Here is a 17976-nt window from a genome sequence, read left to right as displayed (position 1 = left end):
CACACTCGGTCTGGGAGTGTCAAAGGGATACTAACAATGAACTGTCGAGACCACCGAGCTGCACTTCCAACAACCTGATATGCAGCGAGTCGAGCTGGTGGGTCTTGTTAGCAAAGGCTAAAGATCCGCTTCCTGGTGTGAAAGGCTGCTGAGAGGTGTCTGTCGGCATCAATGGGGCTGAATGAGGCTTCATAATGGATGTGAATTGAGACGGAGGTTCTTTTTGTGACGCAGATATGTGTGTGAACTGGTTTGTCAGCTGTTGACCTCTGAAAGTAGGACACTGCTGATTACAATCAGAAAAAAAATACGGTCAGGATACTCAAGTCTTTCATTGCTACTTTTAGAAAGATATGTCTTTTGGGTAGAGGTATAAACAAGAACAATTTAGTGTTAATGACGTAGGGCCAAACAACGGACTTTTAATATCTAGTTTAAAATTCCCCAATTGTGATTTTGTCAGGGCTTGTCAGCTTTGGTTCAGTGATAGTGCTTGTTTTGTTAGGAACTTATTCAAGATCTTTTTGCAACTCAAACAAGGAGCAGACAAAGGTGTGCACCATGCCCAATTGTTATGGTTCATTGGGTTTCTTCCCTTTGTATGATGGTAGGCTTTGTGCCCTGCCTTTGAGAAGAGCTATAAACATGTTTACCTTTTTGTTTTTACAACTTCACGTACAAACTAGTTTCTTTCAAACATACACTCCCTTTTTTAAGATGGTGAGACCAAAAACACGTCATCTTTTCGTAGACATTATATTAAATTGCAGATCGTTTATATCTCCACAATGACCTCCACCACACCCTTACGTTTACCAGAATGAAAGCATATTTGAACCGGATGATTGTATTGTCCTGCAAGACTTTCAAAGCCTATGATTTAACCCTTTGTAGGAGAGCTATATTTAATTTGCACTTGACTAACTTTAACATCAAGAATGGTCTCTAGGTTTCATGACGACCTGTCTTGCAACAAGTTGAGACATGTCACTGTCCTTGCTTATATCTGTTTCGAACGACCAAAGGGCGATGTCACTCCTGATATTTGCATTCTAAGGGTTTCAGTTAAACGGCCTCTCGCCTCCTTGGGATGGAGCATAGTAGTGGTTGTAGAGTCCAGGTGTGAATGACTGCTATACATTGAAATGAAGAAAAGAGCTGATTAGCACAATAAAAGGTGGAGAAAAAGCCAAATTACCAGTTAAACTATGTTCGATAGAATAAGTGAGTAAGTGTGATGGGTTTGTGTGTAAGAGTGTGTTGTCCAGACATGGTGTTGAATTTAAAGTATAGAAAAAGCCCCTAGATCTTTTCTGAACCATCGTCCAGAGCCTATGCCAAAAAAATAACACTGTCCAAAACGTTTCTGCCCAAATTACTTTACTGGGCTAAAGATAACTATTTTTTGCAGATAATGGACTTTTAAATAATACTGGATAACAGCCCAAAATTCCTCCATCAGATTATTTCTCATTAAATGTCAGTCATTGTTCATTTTCTTAGAATTGTTAGGGGCTGGTATAGAATTGGGTTTAAAACTTGCCATTTTACTACATTTCAAAAGCCACATTTTAAGCAGCTATTTGTGAAACTGTGCAATTGTGCACATTTACCATGTTACTATACCATCAATTTGTATTTATAAGCGCCCGTGTCAAAGGTCACTGTATAAACCCCCAATTTGTTACTTCCTGCTCATAAGCCTCGGACATGTGAATAAGGCGGGAGTATCATCCATTCAGCACATGTCCACGGAGTCCTGATACATTACGCCATTGCCTGAAAAAGACCCATTACTTTGAGTAAAAAAAACCAATTTATAATGCAAAGGAAGAACAGAAGATGGATGTCTGCAGTTAGGTTGTGATCCTACACATTTTAAAGCCAAAGAATCCAACAACAAAAAGTAAACGTCAAAGACCTCCTTGTTGACTTTTAAGGACACCTTCCACATCAACTAAAATCTAATCTTAAAGAACGTTCTGATTGTTTCTGAACTGGTGCACCCCGATCTTTTTCCAGAGGAAGCAAAGGAGACAGCAAGGTCAACTGTCCTCTTGTCTTTTCCAAAGGACAAGGGGTCTTTGGCCACAAGTCCAGGCCCAGTCTGGAGGGCTGATATCTGCCTATTGTGTTGGATAAAGCCACTCATCCTCTGACCTGTCCTCCATTCACACCCGAGCATTTCTCACCCACTCATTGTCTCTTCCCGTTATCTGAATTAAGTGCTTGTCGGTCACAGAAATAGAGCTTTTTTTCCGCTCAACCCTATGATTTTGAGAGCTTTTGCAAATCGAGATAAAAATCTTGATGCACATCTCTTAGAGGGTTGAACACAAAGTGGGTTTTACAGAGTGCAGCCAAGACCCGTGGAAAACTTGAGAGCTTTTGTGAAAGGTTTACCCTCAGACTGGACTGCCAAGCTTCTCTCTCTTAATTCCAAATGTGTGTTGTTGGCATAACAGGAAAGATGGCCGTCTTGGCAAAAGCTTGACAACTCCATCTCTATGCACACAGAGAATCTCTCGCTCTTCTAAGCTAGTAAGCTAGCGGAGCCATTTCTCATTTGTAACAGGTATTTTGGCATGTGACAAACAGCTCCGTTGCCCCGTCTGCAAGTCACTCTTTGTGAGGTTGTCAAGGGAGAGGGTGCCTTTGTCTGCCGGACAATTGAGTAAACTCATTTGTCATTTTAGGCTCTTTAAATGAAGCCCTTGCTGCTTTTCAGCCTTCCACAATGACGGATGGTGCAGAGCTTGTCCAAAGAAATGACAACAAACTTCCCCAGGCTTATTCAGTCAATTGCTTGTGTTTGTGTCTCCTGGTTTTCTGCACTGTTTTTGTGCAACGTATCCCCTCTTTGAACTTATTAAGCACCTTTTCTTCATGGTGGATATCACATTTTGACAACTCTTAACTTCTAGTTCTGCCGGATAGTCAGGCGTTTCCTGACGTGAAGCGCTCTTCCACAATAACGTCTTTGTGATTGGCGGAAGTGAGAGATGATGACAGGGGACCCCCCTCCACTATCTCATTCACATCTCTAAAATAGGAAGGGGTGGTGGTACCAGTGATGAGGTGAGGTTGAAAGACCCCCTGTGTGAGAAGTTCCTAAAAGGGATGAGATTGACTTGGGAGGAAGCACAGTCAATATTTAACCAACAAACTTTAATTTTGGAAAGGACGTCATTTGCTTCTTTAAATTACGCCATACCTTTAAACCACGTTGGCCAACAATATCTACTTAATTCAATGGATATGGAAATCTAATACCTTCTGTGTCCACATTTATGTGAAAGAGGTCAGTTGCAGTTATACCCATTCATATAATTATCTTTTATACTGAAATTATAGCATATTTTGATTATTGCCATCTTTGACCCCAGCAAAAAGCCTTTTGGGCAAAAAGCCAGCACCAAACAATAGAAAAGCCATATTAACAATTTGCAAAAACAACAGTTATCACCTGTTTAAGTGAACTGATCTCATTTAAGTACCATAAATTGCCTCAGCATTGTTTCAATAAAAAAGTATTTGAGATCAAACCCTTTAATTTCATTGTCACAACAGAGCAGCTGGCCCACTTCCATTAACCACCCTGTGATCTAATCAGCAGCTAAGTAGAAATAAATGTGACATTATTAGAGCAAATGAAATGGGATGCATGAGACTTAATGACCCCAGGAACCATTTAATGACAGCGTGCAGTCACTCGCATTGTAAATAGAAATGTTGTTGGAAATCAAAGAGAAGTGATATTTTTTTTAAAAACTGCAAAATTAAAATCAATTGCATTTGGAGGATTTTTTAATCTTTTAAACTTTATCAAAAATGAAGGCAACCCCTTATTTGTGTGCATGTAACCCGCTGAGTTTGAGTTGGACACTTGTCTGGCTTGTGGAACAAAAAAAAAGTTTGAGTGTGAGAGCCGAGTGGACATGTCATCTGGCTCTCAGGAATCCTGCAGCCGAGGTGGGGGGCTGGGTGGAGGGGCTCGATGTCACTCTGCTGGAGGAAGGGGGTGTGGAGATAGGTGGGGTGTTGACTCTGAAGTGTGTGTGTGTGCTTGTGTGTGTGTGTGTGTGTGTGTGTGTGTGATTGAAGTGCAGTGGAGGGGGGAATGAGGGAGGGGCTGACAAGGCTCGGCTGACCCAAGAGCACACACACACACACACACACACACACACACACACACACACACACACACACACACACACACACACACACACACACACACACACACACACACACACACACACACACACACACACACACACACACACACACACACACACACACACACACACACACACACACACACACACACACACACACACACAGGCATCACAGACACTCCAGATAGAGACACCACTCTCTTGCCCTCCTGCTTTGCTCTTTGGACCTTCACATTTTTTTGGGATCACTGAATGAGCTGCTCCCCCAGCTGCAGAGCGAGTGGTGTCTTCTCAGACTCATCCCTTCTCAGCTGACTTTCAAAAAGCCTGAGCACTTGTTGGCTGAGTGGGATCTGGATCTGATTATAGCGTGGATCCGTTCACCTCGATGCTGCTGCAGACATGTAGCCAGAGCGACTGTGTGGGGGATTGTGGGAGTGAATGAGAGCTTTATTCAAAGGTGGAAAGAGAGATGCTTTTCCTGGAGGTAAGAGAACAAACAGATGAGCAGAAATGTAGAATTTTGCATTTAAGTTCCACCATTAGGTCTGTTGATGGAGAGGCATGCAATGGATGTTGGGAGATTTCCTTGGTTTTGGTCAAAGCTAAGCTCAATAAGTGCGCATGTATTGCAGTGGTTGTGATATAGTGTATCGACAGTCCTTATGTGTCTGTGCAGGTGGTCTCACTCCAGCTGTGTTAGGTCTCCTGTGCACCCCCTGACACCCATTTGGCTTTTTAAAATAACACTCTTTGTCAGTCAAAGAGCGATGACCTCAGCCTTTGAACTCCACAATTTAATGGTTTTCCTAAAGTAAATCCAATGATGCATAGAAAAATATACTTTCTTTTATGGTTTCAGAAAGTGCACTCCAAAGTAGTCACCAAACCTGGGACTACTTTGCTTCACAGAAAAGCCCAACTTCTTGGTGGTTTTGGATGTTTTCCTGGGGTTGTGATCATTTGAAATTCCCACGTGTTTGACTAACTAACTCTTTGCTGAGGGAGAGTCCCTTTTTTAAAAGTGTCAGTTGAGCGGGGGAGGCGCAGACAATTAACCGTTAGCTCGCTACATCTGGCCCGTGTTTACACAGACCCAATGTTGTGACTCTTTAAATGCCTTTTTCAAACACTTTTCCCTTTTTAACCCCCTTAACCTCCTCCTGTCACGTCTCCACATCGGCTGGGCTTTAGAGGAGGGAATGGTTGGACATTTTGTTTTTGTTTTTCGACAAAGACGGCCATTGTATTGTGGCCAAAAGGGTGACACGGTGTAATGTGAGTTGCTGTGTATGTTGGCTCAAGAATCCACAGTCACCTTTTTCTCCGTTACTTTTTGAAAGATGCAGGGAGGGCAGTGGAGGAAAGACAGAAATGTAAAGTAAATTAGTTGAATAGTTACATTTTTGTCATTTTCGAGACAAAAATACCAAAACACTCAGGTATAAGCTTCTTGAAAAGTGGGATTTTTTTTTTTGCTTGATATTACCAGTTATGACCGTAAAACCAACATCTTAATATTTTGCTACTGTTAAGTAGACAAAACAAGCATTTGAACACCTTGGCTTGGATTTAGTTTTAATACAAAACATCTCAAAGGATGCCCAACCAATTTTGGGGGGAACATTTCTTTAAAAAAAAATTCTAAGTGCTTGCAATGTTTTGATGTTTTGTGACATGTTTAATGGGATCATGTGATATCATGCTTTGGAGAAGTACAATTTTGTTTTTAAGTTTATGGTGGCCTTGGGGCTTTTGTTCCACGTTTAGGAACCCTTGCACCAACCCACATATTTTCCTTAACAAATTACACATCTTAATATTGTCTTTGGCCCTGTATTTTTAACACTCCAAGCTACACAAACAACCATTATTCCACTGAGATAATGGCCCTAAAAGCGTACCTTGTGTAGTTTAAACTATGGTCTGAACTAGGCTAAGCGAGATATAAAGCAGAACAGGTCAAGAAAAGCTTCTGGGTGATAAGATTATCTGTCCTACCATAAAACCTGATAGATTAGTCACTGAAGAACAAAGCAACAGTCAAATAACCCTGTGTGCCTTGATAAGAGTTTTGGTTTGACTTGTTAACAGCATTTCTAATCTGTGAATTCAGTGTTTTGAGGCCCTGGTATTCATCCAACTGTATGCTAATTGGCTATTGCTAACATTTCCTAAGTCATGTGTGAAGCATTTTATTGCAAGATTTACTGCGAGTGAAATCGATTAGATGAATTACATACAAATTGCATGTGCACCTTTTGCTTATTCTCTAACAGTTTTAATAACTGTTTATTTAGTAGCTCTTGTTTCATAAGTATAAAAGATGGAATGATTGGTAAACAGGGCACACCTTTTTTTTTATGTTTATGAAAAGTTTGGCAATACTAGGTTCAGTTCAAATGTAGGAATTGAACTATGAAAAAGTTATTGCTTAATCGATTGGAACCAGGGTTGAATTTATATATTTGAATATATTCATAACCCTAAGGAGGTTCTTGTTTCAAACAACCGTCCCACACTATTCATTTTAGTACAGTCCCTTAGTATCACCTGGTACACGCATTGGTCTAAATGAATTTAACTGACAGTTAACAGGCAACATGTTTGTTTAATAGAAGCCATCAACATCCTAATGTGCTGCTTTTGTGTGGAACATCAAACCTACATGAGGTTTTAAGGGCCTGTGTGAAGTTTTAACCCAAACAAGTTATATTCTAGTACATATTATCATGTCAAAGAGGCAGATCACAAAGTGGTGTTATCATCAGGCTGAGAGGGCTCAGAAGAACATGGCTGCTGAGATAAGAGGGCTACTGCTGAAGGCAGGAGACTCACAACGACGACTAATCCCTATTCATGTTACAGTCTAACCGTTATCAGCTTGTAAAGAGAGAGCTGCTGAAAGTGGTTTTATGCTGCAGCAGAGTGAATACATGCAGATTGTTTTGAAGGTCAATCGTGTCTTTATTGAAAGATTAAAACTTTTTTTTTTAGCTTTTTACTTATTATTTACATCCATTTACTGCACGTACCAGTAAATCACAGTCCTCGACTCCTAGCACACTATTAAAGGCTGCTTACAAGTGTTTCACAACCTTCAGTACTTCGGAGCACAGAGGATAAGAGCAACAGATGTTTGGTGGCAGCTGGACATATCTGTTGCATCACATTTACAATCCCCCCCCCCCCCCTTTAGAAGAAATGTACTTTTGTTTACTGACGCTCAGCATATTTGCACAGATTTGTATCTTGAAAGAAAATTCACTCTTTACTGCAATGTAGGGTTGTATGGTTAGTTGTTGAATAAGTGCACCATTTTGGAAAAAGCCTGCATGACTTTCCATTTTAAATCTCTTTAAAGATTAAACAGTATTTTAGGCACTTTATCAAGCATTATTCTGTAATGGATCAACACAGGAAGTATGACAAACTACACTGATGGGATGGAGAATAACAAAAAGCGTGACAAGAGGTTGAACTGTGAACGATGTTAAGGAGAAACGTAATGCTGTATACTCAAGCTCTTTTGGTAATCTTTTTTTTTGTTTTTTTTGTCAATTTATTGAACATGTCAGAAACAAACACATACAACATAATATATATATATATTTTCTTTTTTTTCCTTTTTTTTTCTCACTCAAATGAATAATTATAACAAACTAAAAAAAAAAACTAAAAAAAACCCAATAATAATAATTCTCAAATCTCTTAAAACACTCCTGGGAAAACCGTTATTCTGTTTGGAAACATAGATAAGCACAAAAAAATGCAGAGGAATGAACAATAAGTGGCAAAAAAAATCCCAGCCAATCGGCGACCAAAAGGTTTTTGAAATGTGATTCTTAAATCCTCCCTTTTATCCACAGCGCCCGTGTGTGATGAACCTGGAGCGCAGCGAAAGAGGCGAGCGCCCTCCTCCTCGAGGCCCGGACATGGAGCCTCGTGCCGGGGGAAAGATGGTGAAGATATCCGTGGGCTTCCAGAGGAGCTCCACCTCCGACGATGACTCTGGATGTGCGCTGGAGGAATATGCGTGGGTGCCACCTGGACTCAGGCCTGAGCAGGTAAGACCCGTTGCATTTTCCCTCCAAGATTACTTAACTTGACTGAGCAGCACAACAAAAATGGAAGTTCCTTAAACTTCCAATTATATTTGACGTGACTCCCCTTATTCGAAAAGGAATCTGATTGTATAGAAGTCTAAGAAAATACTACTCGTCATGAGTTTATGGTCTTAATCACTTTTTCCCTTTTGCAGCGTAAACTGGATGATTAATCTTTGAGGCTGGGCCACCTTGTAATTGACCCTGTTTTTGTCTTACATTAAAAAATAAATGTCTTGTTCAGTGTTCGGATATGCTTAGCTTCACCCTCTGGTTCCAAAAAACAAGATGTCGGCGGCAAACATTTCCTCAAACCAACCTCCAATTCTTATGTACAGAAGTATCTTTGTGTAATAGCTATCTAATAATATATTTTTTATATAGGAAAGTCAAATACATATAAATATATGTTTTCCTAGCATGAGAGAGTAAACCTGTGTGCTAACAGCATGTGGTTTTAGTTCAAATGAGGATATGTTTGCAGGCATTCTGTCTCCTATGCCATGCTGGTGGATTAGTAGTGCCACATGCCCGACATCTGGCTGTGGATGTTTTCACATTCATTAGTGTGTATTTAGGATACAGATGTTCAGTACTTTTCAGGCAGTCTGCAATATATTCCCATATCTCTTTCTAGAAATGCACACAGACAAACGTTTAGTCACTGTTTCTATCACCTGTCAGCAGTGTTACAAGCTGGTTCCTTCTTGCAACAAAAGGAGATCAAGTTTCAACAAAAGTTGCCCAAAAAAATTATTTCTTTACACTCACAAAACTGGTCCCAAATAGCAAAAATCCAACTGAGGAGGGCTGGTGTGGTCTCTTCAATAGGCCGGAGCCAGGTGCCACAGGTGTGTCTGATCTCTCCTGATTACCAGAAATGGCTGGGAAAAAAAATCTAATTAGTCGAGTTGTCATTGCAGGAATGAGCCAATGCAAACATTAACATTTCCAACCTGGCTATCTCTTTTGTGTAGAGACATTCCACAGTCAGACGCCTGTGACTGGATGGAGATTGACATGTTTGCCCCACATTGTCCCACTAATAAGGACGCATAGCAACAACTGACAGAAAATGACAATATAGGATCTTTTGAACTTTCAAAAACTACACAAAAACAAGCAATGGTTTGACAATCTCTCTGACCTTTTAAAGTTCATTTATCCGTCTTCGTCCTCAGGTCCAGTTGTACTTCTCCTGTCTGCCGGAGGAAAAGGTACCGTACGTCAACAGTCCCGGAGAGAAGCACCGGATCAGACAGCTCCTCTACCAGCTGCCGCCTCATGACAACGAGGTATGAAAGGGAGAGATAGTGATCAAACAGACATGCCACCTTATTTTGAATAATTAAAGCTCGTATTTGAAGTTTAAAAATATATTTTTCGAATGTCAGAGATATTTCCATAGAGAGGTGGATGAGTTAGAGGGAGAAGTTCATTTCTTGAACTACAACAAAGCTTAACCTGATTGGTACACATTTCATTGGATTTTTTTCAATTTCCTTGCAGTCAAGAACATTTAAAACATTCCTCAGCCTTAACTAGTGTAAAGCCAGCAGTTGGTTAAAGCCCTAACACTCTTGCTAGTCTTTTCTTGTAAAACTAAAACAATGACCACATTCCCAAACCGCCTTGTGACAGTAAAGAAGTTCCAGTCTCTTGTGTATAACGGCTTTATGGTGCGTAAAGCAGCACTCCTTTCACATGTGTGTTAATAGAGTTTGCATTAGGAGATATGGTGGAGGGGTTATCACCTGAGGGGAGGGACAGGCAAGGCCTACAGTCTGACAGAGGTGGTCTCTGTCCACACACACACACACACACACACACACACACACACACACACACACACACACACACACACACACACACACACACACACACACACACACACACACACACACACACACACACACACACACACACACACACACACACACACACACACACCATGTATACATCACTTCAGGGGATATTACATTGACTTACATGCATTTCCTGGAGACTTATCTTAACCATAATCAACACATGCCTAACCCTAACCCTAAACCTAAGCCTAATCAAGTCTTCACCCTAAAATTAATGATCCCCCTCATGGGGACCTCCATTTTGTCCCCATAACGGAAGCGAGTCCCCACACGTGACTGTGTAGACAGATTTAGGTCCCCACAAGTCTAGTAATGCTAGGCCACACACACACACACACACACACACACACACACACACACACACACACACACACACAGTGTTTGACAGTTTTTATGATGTTTACCAGCAGACCTGGAGGGATCAAACTGACGGAGGATTATTTGCGTAACTCTGGTTCATAGGGATGTGTGTGTGTGTGTGTGTGTGTGTGTGTGTGTGTGTGTGTGTGTGTGTGTGTGTGTGTGTGTGTGTGTGTGTGTGTGTGTGTGTGTGTGTGTGTGTGTGTGTGTGTGTGTGTGTGTGTGTGTGTGTGTGTGTGTGTGTGTGTGTGTGTGTGTGTGTGTGTGTGTGTGTGTGTGTGTGTGTGTGTGTGTGTGTGTGTGTGTGTGTGTGTGTGTGTGTGTGTGTGTGTGTGTGTGCTGACACGCCAGCATCGTTTACTGTTGTTTAGAGAACAACCGAGCTGGTTGTTAGGATAGTCATGGTCTTTTATCTTAGCCCTCATCACCATCTCTAAACACAGAGAAAGAGTTTGCTCACGTCATCCTTTCAACGCAGCCTCGAGGGGAATTTGCTTCAATTAAACAATTTTTCCAGCCTTATTTGGACATACACTGAATACAAAAACCATAAAATATCAGAAGTCTTTTTGGCCCTTACTTTGTCAACTCATTGTCTTTTTCATCTTTCCCCAGGTGCGTTACTGCCACTCCCTGACGGAGGAAGAGAAGAGGGAGCTCCACATGTTCAGTGCCCAGAGGAAGAGGGAGGCACTGGGGAGAGGAACACCCAAGATCCTGCCCCGAGCTCTGCACCACACCCGCTGTGAAAGTGTAAGTGCCATACGTGGATACTCACACACACACACACATGCACACATGTATCGCTCACATAGCCATAAGGTAAGCTAGAAGTTACGAGGAAACCAACCTGTGGTTCTTAAGTTATTTATATCGCGAGCAGCTAACATCCAGCAGCCCGAGGCTCAACCCTGATTGGCTAATGGTTTTGATCACGGACATAAACCTCCTCATTAGGGCGAGAGGGGAAGTGGGGAAATTGGGAGGCTCACGCTCAAGCCGAGCGGAGAAACCAGTTCCTCACGAGGAATTCGCCACATTTCCTGCCGCCCGTCTATATCTCAGCATGACAGACTGCAAAGAAAATGTGCAGTAATTCTTGCAGAAAGTCTTAAAAATCCAATTTTTTCCAAACAACTCACAGTATGAGGCACATTAATCCACATCTACTGGTGTAATGACATGCAGCTGGTCTATTAAACAGAATTATGTAAGAACGTACTGTCAAAGGAAAGTGAAAGGGCCAGTGTTTATGCATGTTAACAGGCATTACACATGAGATAACGATATAATACAATAACATAATACAATTAAGATAAACACAGTAAATATATACGTATCAAGGGTAGAAAGACATATCTATCATTTTCAAAAACATCAGAAAAAGACACTTCACATCAATGTTCATATACTGAAATTAAACAATATGAACGGAAAACAGAACAAATTAAGATAAATAAATAAAGTAAAAAAATACTTTGAGAGTTTCATGTCATTAAGAAAACCAATACATACTGGAGAAATGTTGAAGAAGGGACATTTGTGTATCTGTAAAGTATAACAATACAGTTTCAAGTTTGAATACTACCACTAAAACAAAAACATATAAACACAACAAGATAGTAAATACATTATAATGATAGGCAAAGTAGTTTAAATGAAATCGAAAAGCAGTGAGGTAGTGTGAGTACAATATGTTCAAATTGGTCTGGAAAAATTATTAGCGACCAATTCCAAAAATGAACAAAGAACTCAAAACCATCCTCAAGCTTGCCCCGTGATTTCTTCGTGTGAGTTAGTGATAACAGCCGCCTTGAACAAAAACTTCCTTTCACTGCATCAAACATAAATATTAGTGTTATGTAGCTTCCGGGAAAATGAGCCCTGACCAATAAGTAGACCACATCCTCTGCCGTGTATCGAGGAAGAGCCGGCCGTGTTAATCCCTCCAGACAGGCAGATCAAGTCCATCACCACTCAAACACAGATGCTAAGGGATGCAATGTCACTCACACACACACACACACACACACACACACACACACACACACACACACACACACACACACACACACACACACACACACACACACACACACACACACACACACACACACACACACACACACACACACACACACACACACACACACACACAGAAATGACACTGAACATGCAAGTGTATCCATATATGCTCTGCAAACACACCCTCTGGCTCATCCTACACACGTGCACATTCATACAACCATACTGCACATGCCTATGTATTCAAAAGGATATTTCATAAAGATGTGGGTGGACACACACTCACTTCATCAGGCTCCAGTTTCCTGGTGGGGACACACAACACCCCCCGTTTCCAAGGCCCATGTCTGTCCACCCTGGTAATAATGGTTAACAGCTGGGCATACTATCCCATAGCGGCTATAGGTTATATTAAGACTTCACGTTCAGACACGCTCTTACGATCTCTGTCATTTTGACTCAAGACCAAGGCCTGTGAATTCAGCTTATGTGGCAAACATGCTGTCAATTCCTCAGCAACACCCAATTGATGACTCGTGAGGCATTGCCCCATATGGAAACATAGTCCTACAACCTTTCCGGATAAACTTTAACAATGTCTTTGAGATGCATGCCTTCCGAGTTAACCCTCACAATTTTAAAATGTAGAATCTGCCCCTTTGCCAATACAATAAGTCAGGAAGACACTGGGTGGCGTTGTCACTGGTGCAGCCATTCTTAAAATATCATCTGTTATGGTATCATGTACTCGTGCTATGATTGTTATCCTCGTAGGATTCACTGATGTGGATCATATTCCTTTGGCACTTGCAGTATGATCACCTGTTGTTTGGCCTTCCTTGTCCAAATAAAACCGCAGAAGATATATTTTGAATAGTTATCTCCATAATCCATCTTTTGTTTATGTTGCATTCCCCATGTGTCACAGGGATGAACTGTATCGTATCGGTTTTGAAATCTCATCTCTGTTTGTGATGGTCGCTATTTATCGCCTATGTTTTGTTCTCGATGGTGAACCCCTATGGCACTTTGCAAAACCTTATCCAGGAGATGCCTTGAAATCTAAATCTAATGGATTATCTTTTGTTTGTGTTGATCAGTGTGACGGAGGCATCAATGGAGGAGAGATGGCTATTTTTGCCTCCAGAGCGGGACCGGGCCCCTGCTGGCACCCAGCGTGCTTTGTTTGCGCCACATGTCAAGAACTGTTGGTGGATCTGATATATTTCCACCAAAATGGCAAGACTCTCTGCGGACGACATCACGCTGAGCTTCTCAAACCACGGTGCTCTTCTTGTGACGAGGTAATACACCATACTAGCACTACCCACTTAATGTTTAACAATAGCAATAGCCGCGTTCACACCGGGGTACTTTTCCCACTTTAGTTCCGATATAGTTCCGAAATGTCGCGTTCACACCAAAAAGAGCCGGAACTAAAATGAGTTCATGAGAACCTTTTTACGCCCTTTTCCGTCCCTGCTAGAGAGCAGAGACTCTCATGCGGCTCTCTTGTGAGCGGGTGTGAGCTGGGCGGATTGCAAACCACGCCCCGTAAAACTAAAAAAGTGTTGTGAAGCCACCATTTTATTATCCTCGCATTAGCATTATTAGCATTAGCATTAGCATTAGCCCAGTGCAGAAACGCAGAGAGACTAACTTATGGCAACACAAAATAAAACATGGGAGCGGTGGAGATGAGGAGGTGTCGGCGTTCTGGCGATTTACTCGGAAGGCTTCAGTAGAAGCTGCTGGGAGTCCCAGCAGCTTCTACTGAAGCCAGTCCCCAACTCCGGGGACTTCCGGCCGGGGATTTTGGGCGGGAAGTTGTTTGCAGCCTGCCAGTAAACCCAAAGCAGCAGAAGAAGAAGAAGAAGTGACGTCAGCGGCTTCATTTGCCTAATCCTCCCCCAGGGACTTATTCCGGTGTGAACGCATCTGTACTTAGTTAATCAGAACTAAAGAGTTCTCATGAACCTTTGTGGGAAAAGTACTGCGGTGTGAAAGCGCCTAATGTCCAAAAAACTAACAGAGTATGTGTCTGCTTCTTAGATCATCTTTTCCGATGAGTGCACTGAAGCAGAGGGTCGTCATTGGCACATGAAGCACTTTGCCTGTTTTGAGTGCGAGACAATGCTAGGTGGACAACGCTACATCATGAAAGATGGCCGGCCCTACTGTACTTGCTGCTTTGAGTCTCTGTATGCAGAGTACTGCGAGGCCTGTGGTGAAAACATTGGTGAGTTATATTGTTGAGGTGCTAGCTTTCTTGTTTCTCTTAGGATTCAACTAAAATGTTGTATACCCGAGCTTGAACACAAGATCCTGGTGTTTTAATCCCAATCTTATGGTTGTTTTATTTTCATCCTACCATGTCCAGGTGTTGACCACGCTCAGATGACCTATGAAGGTGTGCACTGGCATGCCGCAGACCAGTGCTTCTGTTGTGCCCAGTGCAAGACGTCCTTGCTAGGCTGTCCCTTCCTTCCAAAGCAGGGTCGCATCTATTGCTCAAAGGCCTGCAGCCAGGGGGAAGATATTCTTGCCTCCGACTCGTCTGATTCTGCCTTCCAGTCTGCACGCTCACGTGAATCACGGCGCAGTGTGCGCATGGGGAAGAGCAGCAAGCCTGCCGAACAGTGGAGACAGTCACAGCTGATCAACCCTCCAGCCTCCGTCCCCGCGTTTGAGGATAAGTTTGGAGATGGAGAGGCTGATTGCGACATTGGTATCGTAGGGCGTAAGCTGGCCCGTCTAGGTCTGGAGGAGGAGAGGTTCTGGAGGGAGCGGGAGGAGCAGGATGCTGGTGGGGACGAGGATCCAGAGGAGTGGGCCCAGCATGAGGACTATATGACTCAGCTCCTTCTCAAGTTTGGAGACCGTGGGATGTTACATCAACTTCAGCAGCCGTCCCTAAAATCTCCCAGTCCTAGCAGTGACAGACCCAGGGTAATGAGTGTGTCAGACCCCTGGCTAAAACCTGATACAACATCTTTGGGGGTCACCGCCTCCTCTCCCACCCCTGCCAGTCCAACCCAGAGCCAGACTTCCAATCAATCCCGGACCAACAGCTTCAGCCCCGGACTGATGAGCAAGAAGCATCTGCCTGAAATGTACTGGGCCCAGTCCCAGGACGGGTTGGGGGACTCGGCCTATGGAAGTCATCCAGGCCCTGCCAGTGCCAGAAAGATTCAAGAGTTGGAGTTGGACCAGGATCAGGAACAATCTGGGACAGGAAGACGGGCCTTCTGGCAAGACAACAGGGAGTGGTACGATGACTCCCTTGAGTGTATCGCTGATGAGCTGAGGAAAGTTGAGCAAGGCGCAGGAGACTCCATGGACTCCTTGGCACTTTCAAATATCACTGGTAAGCAGACTGCTCGTTCAGAGAAAAGATTGACCACCTTATTATATCAGCAGCTTTTTAAAACGTGTCTCTCTTGCTTGTTCTGTTTTAGGTGCGTCAGTGGATGGAGATGGAAGGGATAGATCCATGGTCTACAGCCTTGCCATTCAGAATCCATCCGTTGTAGATGACTGCGAGAAGATGAGCAACATGGGGACCTTTAATTCATCTCATCTTCACCACAGTGCCAACTCTCTTAACCTTCACATGGAGAAGGGAGATGACGAGGACGTAGCATTGGCAATGAGGGGAGGAGCCCCAGGAGGACATCTCGCAATGTCCCCACATTCGGAAGGCCTCCCTTCCTCCTTCATCCATGCACCAGCTCTTCGGAGAAGCAAGTCCCAGTCTCGGCCTCCACAGATGGTCAAGTTTTCAGAAGACACAGTGGACAACGGATATAATGATGGCTTCGATGTCAATATTAGAAGGCATCCAATGAGTGAGAAGCCACAGCGGAGGGCATACTGCTCGGAGGAGATGGGCCAAGAAAGAAGCCGCCCGTCCAGCCAGCATGGGCGCAGCAGGCAGCATCACCAACACCACCGGGAGGGCCGGCACCACAAGAGCCGCAAAGCCCGCTCAGACAACAACCTTCACTTGGTGGCTTTGGAGAAAGCACAGAGGCCAAATGAGCCTCACCAGCAAGCACAGAGGCCTTTTGAGCCCCAGCAGCAGGGTCTAGTGAACCCCCCGTGTGGAGGCATGGTCCCACTGCATCCTGCGCACAGGCTGCCTTTGGCCTACTCCCAAACCCGGTCTGACTATATGCTTCAGGGTTCAGCTCAAGGAGACCCACGACTAGAGCAGTTTATGAATCTATACAGAGATGAGGATGACTGTTGTTCGACTTGCTCTTCCTCATCATCGGACTCTGAGGAAGAGGGCTATTTCCTGGGCCAGCCAATCCCTCAGCCACGAGCGGCAGGGCGGTACTACGCCGAGGACTACCCTACAAGGGTTACAGCCCTGACTTCCCTGAGTCATGGCTCACAGACTGGTCGCAGGAAGAGCCACCGCTCCAAAAACTGTATCATCTCCTAACAGCTCTCAGTGCAATTACATTATAACCTGCACTGTGCTCAGCAATAAAGTCAGATGTTCTGATCATATGATGGTTTTGCGGATCAAACCCATTTGTAGATATGGCCTAGGCCAGAAGGTGCTTGGCCAGATGTCAAGATGCATATCATATTTAGGCCCAATTGTACTGAAAGAAGAAATGTATTCAAACAACTTGGACAGATCTGTGTAACAAATATTCAGAATTGAAACATTGGTTGGTGTGTGTTCAAATTTGGCCTTCATTTAGCACTAATATAAAGGATAGGTACATTTGGAAGCGTTTTTTGATCAGGATTAAGCAGAGTGGCATCATAAAGCCTTTTGTTCTTTTCATCATTTGCCATTACGTTGTTTTTATTTTGTACTATTCTTATGTTATACATTTTGCAGCAATATCTTTGTGAGCATTCAAATGGAAACGCATTGTACAAAGAGTTCGATAACTTAGAAAATAGAATCAAACCAAATAATTATTTAATGCATTATAGTACAAAATGATAATGTATATACTAAGTTAAGATTTTAATACTGGTATTTTTATATCCGTGGTTTAAAGAATTCTTGGAAGTGTATGCTTTAGAAAAGAGCAGGTGTAAAGGTAAACGAACAGACCTCGTTATAATATTTTATGCGAAACAAAGAAGGTGCCACTTAATAAACTGTTCTTCACAGTAAAGTGCCATGTTATTCTGTAACAATGTCTATCACGTATATTCCACAATGCTTACTATTGCCGTACCAAATATGGAACAAATGGCAGTAACACTTGTATGTTCCATATTCAGCTGTTCACTACCCTCGCTCTGACATAACCAGATAAATGCTTTGATGTAAAAACGCTTGTAATAAATATTTTTCTCCTCAAAGCTTCAAGGATGGCTTTTCTTTTCCTGGTGGATTTTAAAATGACAGGATGTATCCTTTTGGAATGTAGTGTTTGATAATGCCAGTGAACCAATCCTCAACAAATA

At 42.8% G+C, this 17976-nt stretch overlaps 1 protein-coding gene across 2 annotated transcripts in view; it reads left to right on the top strand.

The window, feature by feature from the left end:
- The window catches only part of LOC307021868 (prickle-like protein 1), a 29634-nt gene extending 11763 nt beyond the window's left edge, over positions 1 to 17871 (top strand). For both annotated transcript variants that reach the window (XM_079654377.1, XM_079654378.1), the window contains exons 2-8: positions 8045 to 8242; positions 9463 to 9576; positions 11125 to 11262; positions 13635 to 13838; positions 14587 to 14773; positions 14915 to 15901; positions 15993 to 17871. In XM_079654377.1, coding sequence (XP_079510503.1) covers positions 8057 to 8242; positions 9463 to 9576; positions 11125 to 11262; positions 13635 to 13838; positions 14587 to 14773; positions 14915 to 15901; positions 15993 to 16984 — 2808 coding nt within the window. In that variant the 5' untranslated portion in view covers positions 8045 to 8056 and the 3' untranslated portion in view covers positions 16985 to 17871. The remainder of the gene's footprint in view (positions 1 to 8044; positions 8243 to 9462; positions 9577 to 11124; positions 11263 to 13634; positions 13839 to 14586; positions 14774 to 14914; positions 15902 to 15992) is intronic.
- Positions 17872 to 17976: the final 105 nt, after the last annotated feature.

Source organism: Notothenia rossii (assembly GCF_949606895.1).
Source record: "Notothenia rossii genome assembly, chromosome: 10".
Lineage (NCBI taxonomy): Eukaryota > Metazoa > Chordata > Actinopteri > Perciformes > Nototheniidae > Notothenia > Notothenia rossii.
This window is presented reverse-complemented; position numbering and strand designations above follow the sequence as displayed.